Genomic DNA, 5,878 nt, shown 5'->3' on the forward strand with positions numbered 1-5,878 from the left:
TTAAGTTAATTTGTTAGCAAGGTATAATTCTGCTCCTGATAAGAGACACTGAAATGGGATTAAACACATGATCTTATTTTATTCTAAAGATTGCAGTCCCGATCTTGTTGATTATATTGATGCTAGGTATTTATTTAACCCACATAAATTTTGATCTCAAACATGCAATATGCTGACATGTGGGGATACTATCATATCTTGAAAATATACAAAGCAGTCTATCTAGCACTTCATTAAATCATGCTGAGATAATAGTTATTCATGAAGCAAGCCGAGAATGAGTAAGGTTGACGTCCATGATACATCTCATTAAAAAAAATATTGTTTGAAATATGACAATGTATCCACAATTTTATACAAAGATAATGCAGCATGCATAGCATCTTAAAGGAGGATTCATTAAAAGAAATAGAATAAAGCACACTTCATTAAAAAAAATTCTATACACATGAGCTACAAAAGAATGATGATATTAACGTGCAACAAATTCATTCAAGTGGCAGTATGACTGATTTATTCACCAAATCTCTTTCAACTGCAACTTTCAAGAAGATGATGCACAAGATCGGGATGCAAAGAATCAAATCATTAAACTGAAGTTCCCATCAGGGGAGTAAAATATGCATTGTATTCTTTTTTCCTTAACCATTTTTCCTTAACCAAGATTTTGCCCCAATCGAATTTTCCTAGTAAGGTTTTTAATGAGCCAACACTAAAGGTGTATTACAAAATGTGTGTACTCTTTTTTCTTCACTAAGCTTTTTCCCATTGAATTTTTCTAATAAGATTTTAACGAGACACATTATCTATTAATGGACATCCAAGGAGGAGCGTTATATAATATGGATGTCACGTGACATTTATATGTGTGAAATATCATTTATTAGAGATAATAGTTGGTAGTCAAGTTGGATTTGAAAATCATAAATTACTTGTTCAATTTGGATTCTAATACTTAAATAGTGGGCCAACTTGCCAACTTGATGTCAAGCTTAACAACCTTAAGAACTAAGTTTGGTGGTCTATAAATAGCCATCTTTATACATTTGTATAACAAATGTACTACTAAAATTCTCTAGTTCTCTCATTTGTTTTAAGTTTGATATTTTGATATTTTGTCTTTATTTTAGTTCTCTCATTTGTTTTAAGTTTGATATTTTGATATTTTGTCTTTATTTTATAACATCAGCAATAATGTTACAACATTTCAAAGGGATCCATTAAAGTTACATGATAAAGTAACACAATTTTAACTTCCAGTTACCTAGTAATGGATTCCGTCTTTCTAAATCTCAGACACTGATCCCTCGATAAATCTGTGTATCCCTATATGCTATCCGGCTGTAGAAATCTTGTCAATGTCTCTCACCTTTCAATAGTTTAGTTGTATTCATTCTTTACATCATTATACACCAAAATCGTCTAGAAATGGCCCGCTACAATGTAAGCTTCCTCAACCTGAAAAAACAAAGTACGAAAGACACAGAAACGTTAGCTGTGACTCTCCTCCTACATTACTCCTGCTTCAGTCATGAACCCTTTTCCCCACAAGTAGCAGGACAAGGAACAAGAAAAGAAGGGGAAAAACGAACAAGCACGATTTCTCTCTTTTCATTATTGTCACATAGTGAGTTAAGCTCATACATGGTAGCGGGGAAACATTCTATCAAGTATGTCCCACATTACCCCTCTCTGTAACAAAATAACTCTCGATCTTCCTCGATAATATATCATACTCCAAATCATTCCCGCATACAAGAAGAATGGATAAAAGAAAGACAATACATACAGTCAATAAATACTGATTTTGGAAGAAAATAAAGTCTTTCGGAAAAAGATTAGAGCTGTCGAGAATTACTCATCTCCATAAACAAGGGATTTCATAGGAAGTAAGTGATAGGAAAGACGCTATCAATGTGCATGGCTTTTTAGCATTTCTTGATGAAAAGTAAGCTTGTAATGAGAACTTTTTACCGTGTTCGATGCGATATAACTGTGCACATAATTCATAAATAGATCAGGTCAGTCATTTTCTTCCTTTTCAGGAGCCTGGTATTAAAAGATGGCAATATATTAGAGAAGTTCCAAGGGACGTCATGTTGTGAAAAATTCTCATCAGTGTAGTTTTCAGGGATTTGGATAACTGCAAGAGTTTTTGTTGAGTACATATAATTAGCATCATACTACTTGGCGCAAGAAACAAAAAAGAGGAGGAAAAGAAACAGGATTTTCAATTATGGATGCATGAAAGTAATGAGGCTTTTGATCCCTCTTTCCTCTTTCCTCTTTCCTCTTTTTATAGTTTGATAAACCGTGCAGACCAATGGCACCCAGTTATAGACTTTAAATCATTTGTTTCTGTTAGCATAAATTTTTTGACGAAATGACCATAATGACTGCTTAAGAGTCTGAAGCAAAAATTTACCTCATTACAAGCTTTAAAAACAAAGTATAGCAGAAGTTCTCCTTACCCAAGGATTAAAATAATGAACCACAAACAAGAGAGAGTGATGTTTACCTATCCCCTACTACTGTTTCCCATAGTCTTTTCCATGAGCTTATTAGCTTAGCAGCTGGCTGTAGACTTAGCCTCTTCGTTGACTTCTCAAATGTCGGGCTCATTTCCTGTACAAGTTTGATTGATTCTGAAAGCCGATTAAGGAGGTTTACCAGAGCAATCACTTCATTTCTTTGCAACTGCAGCTGTAATACATAAGAGGAGAGAGAGAGAGAGAGAGAGAGAATTAGAAACATAGCTAACCGTGAATACCACATATTTGTTCCAGAGAGAGAAAGCTCTGCTGGCGGAAGACAAAAGAAAACTCACATGTTGATCATGCCGAGATTCACCATCAACTGAGAAGAGAATCTTTAAAGCAGTTCCAAGGCCAAGAACCTGGAGCTTTCCCCATAGTCGACATTTCTCACATCCTACACAATCCATGATAGCGCTGCAACATGAAAATTGCATACCAAATTGTTCAGTCATATGGTAAACTACATAGCAACAACTACTTTTGAACAACATACACAAAACTGCAGAAAGAGCCAAAAATCTTGCGTTTGTATATGCGTACATTTGAATAAATAGACTGAAGTATAAATGTACTGATGCAGTCAACTCAAAATACAGTCATCAAGGGATTAGTGCAGCATGTATAAGCAAGATAATAGCCTTCAGACCTTTATTTTCTGAACTTTATGAAATTAACTTGAGAACAGTTCATTAGATAATCACGCCAAGTTTCAAGCCAGTCTGGTCAATCGTTTCAAAGGAAGAAAATAAAGGCCGAAATCAAGATGAATATTGCAACCTGATATTCCTGAATTGCTTTTGAATCTGCTGCTTTAGCTCAGGTCCACTTTGGCCTTTCCACAGTTTAGCTTCATCAAACGGAACTGGACATGCAGCTTGCAGTTTTTGGTTGTATAATAGCTGTCGCATAAGGGACTGTGCTTTAAGGTCTTCCTCAGGATTACCAGTGTCATACTCAGCCTGCTCCAAGTAATCTTTTGCCTGTATAGCACATCAGATAACCCAATAAATAAATGTATACAATGTTAACATTCTAGGAGTTGCCAAAATATAGGCGTGTGGAGTGAGAACTCACTTTTGTTACAGCTCGGAGAACGAAGAGGTAAGTAAAATACAAGTTTCTGACCCGTTCAGGATATTGCAGAACACGATCATACATCAGATCTGGATTGGTACCCCACTGAAATTGCAGCAAAGTAGTCAGGTTTCCTGTTTAAGTGCTCCAAAATAATAGCTCATGCTTCGTAATGAATTATTTTATGGATGCAACAGGCTCCGCATGTTGTTGTAGGCTTTTGCAAGTGTCGTTAAGCCATTTTTTTGCAAGGAATAATGGAAACATGCTGCATATTAAATACAAACTGACCAGGTTTGTAGTTTCATCAAGCAGGTAATCAGCAGCTATGTGTATCGAGATTGAAGAGTGGAGACCAGATATTAGCTTGAATAAAACCTTTTTCTCCTGGCAAATCTCACCAGATGCATCTGCCCACAAAATTGTAACTTCTGTGTTCAGTTCATCACAATGATAATGAGCTCAAATACATGACGATAGTTGGCAAAGACAGTAATGCACCACAAGGGTAAGTAATTTGCACGAGTACAAGCAGACTTCAACAATATAACAGCTTAGCTTAAGAAGGTATTTTCACATTTCAATGGTTTCCCTCTGAATGTAATTCTACAAATACGACTCATAGGAAGGTTCGGAAAACAAATGTTTCAACCAATTGAAAGTATCTTTGACTCACATTTTGGGCAATTCTCTGAATATACAGCATCCCAAATTCGCCTGGCTGAGGGACCAGTGTAACCTGTATAACGTTCCGGATTCAGTAAGAGATTGACATATGTCATCTCACCTGCAATGAGGAAGTTCAACAAATTAGTAGTAATCTAAAGAGAAACTTCAAGAAGTAGAGAAATCAAGGTATTATATAAACTCCCAGTACAATATGGATGTTGAGTTTAAAAACTTCAATGTAATGCAAATTGATAAAATCCAAACTTCCATTGTGCTTCATCCAATACTTAAAGTAGCTGTTAATAGGTGAAGTCACCAAACAAAAGTCAAGAAAGATAGATCAATTACCATTATCTGTCTCATCATCATTTGTCCAAGGGTTATCTACCTCTATCCATCCCCTGAAAACCTTAGAGTCGAGAGTGCGGTCAACAGCTGCCTCTGGTTTTCCCTCTTGACATTTCAGATCATCAGCTGGAAGTGGCAGTCTCCTAAAAGATTCGGGAAATTCATTTTCTGAACATTCGCATACACTGCAATCTCGTAACTTACACATCCCATCATCAGGCCAAAAAGGGCAGTCACACCACAGCTTAACCTGCAGCCATTAGATATACATCAGGTTGACAAATCACCTTGGACATTTCGAATTAAAGATAGGCGCGATTGGCCTTTGTTTTTTGGGCTTATTATAAAAATAAAATGTGAGAAACCTTTTCCTTTAGGCTTCTTTTGGATGTCAAGCAAATGCAGAAATCATTTTCTTGCATACATAGGTTTGGAAAGAAAAGGCAAGACTAAAAAGAAGAAGACACCATTTTCCTTCAAGTTTCCTACAATTTTTTGCACAGTGGGATAAGTTTTAAATTGCTCTGCCCGCAACTTTCCTGATAACCAAATGCCACAAACTCAACACAATTAACTTCGTAACACTATCATTTTCCTCTCATGGCAACCAAATCAAACTTACACAGGACACTAGAGGAAAGCTCTCAAAAACCATCCATTCAACTGAAAATATAATCATCAACTTCCTGCCAAAGATTTCTTTGTAGCAACTAGCAAGTATACATTCCTCAATTCTACTTTTAAACTTTTAATCAAGCGAACAAGATATGGTGCTAATATTTATTTGAGAAATGATAATAAAGAAGCCACTCATATTGGTTAGATTTTTCATCACACCTTAAAGTATCTGAAAAAGGGAGTCGTAACAAGCTCTTGGAGTAAAGGATGCAGGACAGCCCCATTAATAGTGTCAACTGTTTCATAATCACAACAACAGTCCTCAACTATCCCAGTATATTTTATAGAATCCTGCATTAAAATCAAAACGCAAACAGTCAGTGAGAATAGCTAGAAGCATATAATCTTGTAATATTCTAATATGAATGAGACTCCTACAAGCAAACTTCACAGGTACCTCAACGAATATCCAAATTCTTGTTAATATAAATTAAGGAAAGATACTCACGAGCAGACGAAAGTCTTCTTGATTTACCATTAAATGAACCAGAATTATCAATTGAATACTTTTAGATACAACCAAATAAGTACATGGTTGAACCATACCAGTTTGGTACCAAAAGAATCAAGCT

At 35.7% G+C, this 5,878-nt stretch overlaps 1 protein-coding gene across 1 annotated transcript; it reads right to left on the minus strand.

Annotated features, from left to right (window-relative positions):
* Positions 1-1,149: 1,149 nt before the first annotated feature.
* On the minus strand, positions 1,150-5,597 carry LOC107853621 (endoplasmic reticulum oxidoreductin-1; the record flags this gene model as incomplete). Its single annotated transcript, XM_047415502.1, is given in 9 exon segments — positions 1,150-1,458; positions 2,519-2,703; positions 2,828-2,951; positions 3,315-3,517; positions 3,612-3,716; positions 3,903-4,021; positions 4,288-4,398; positions 4,629-4,878; positions 5,466-5,597. Coding segments are annotated over 9 exon segments (1,251 nt in total), but the record flags the coding sequence as incomplete, so codon positions are not given.
* Between the last annotated feature and the right edge of the window lie 281 nt (positions 5,598-5,878).

The sequence above is a fragment of the Capsicum annuum genome, chromosome 7, assembly GCF_002878395.1.
Source record: "Capsicum annuum cultivar UCD-10X-F1 chromosome 7, UCD10Xv1.1, whole genome shotgun sequence".
In the NCBI taxonomy this organism is placed as follows: domain Eukaryota; kingdom Viridiplantae; phylum Streptophyta; class Magnoliopsida; order Solanales; family Solanaceae; genus Capsicum; species Capsicum annuum.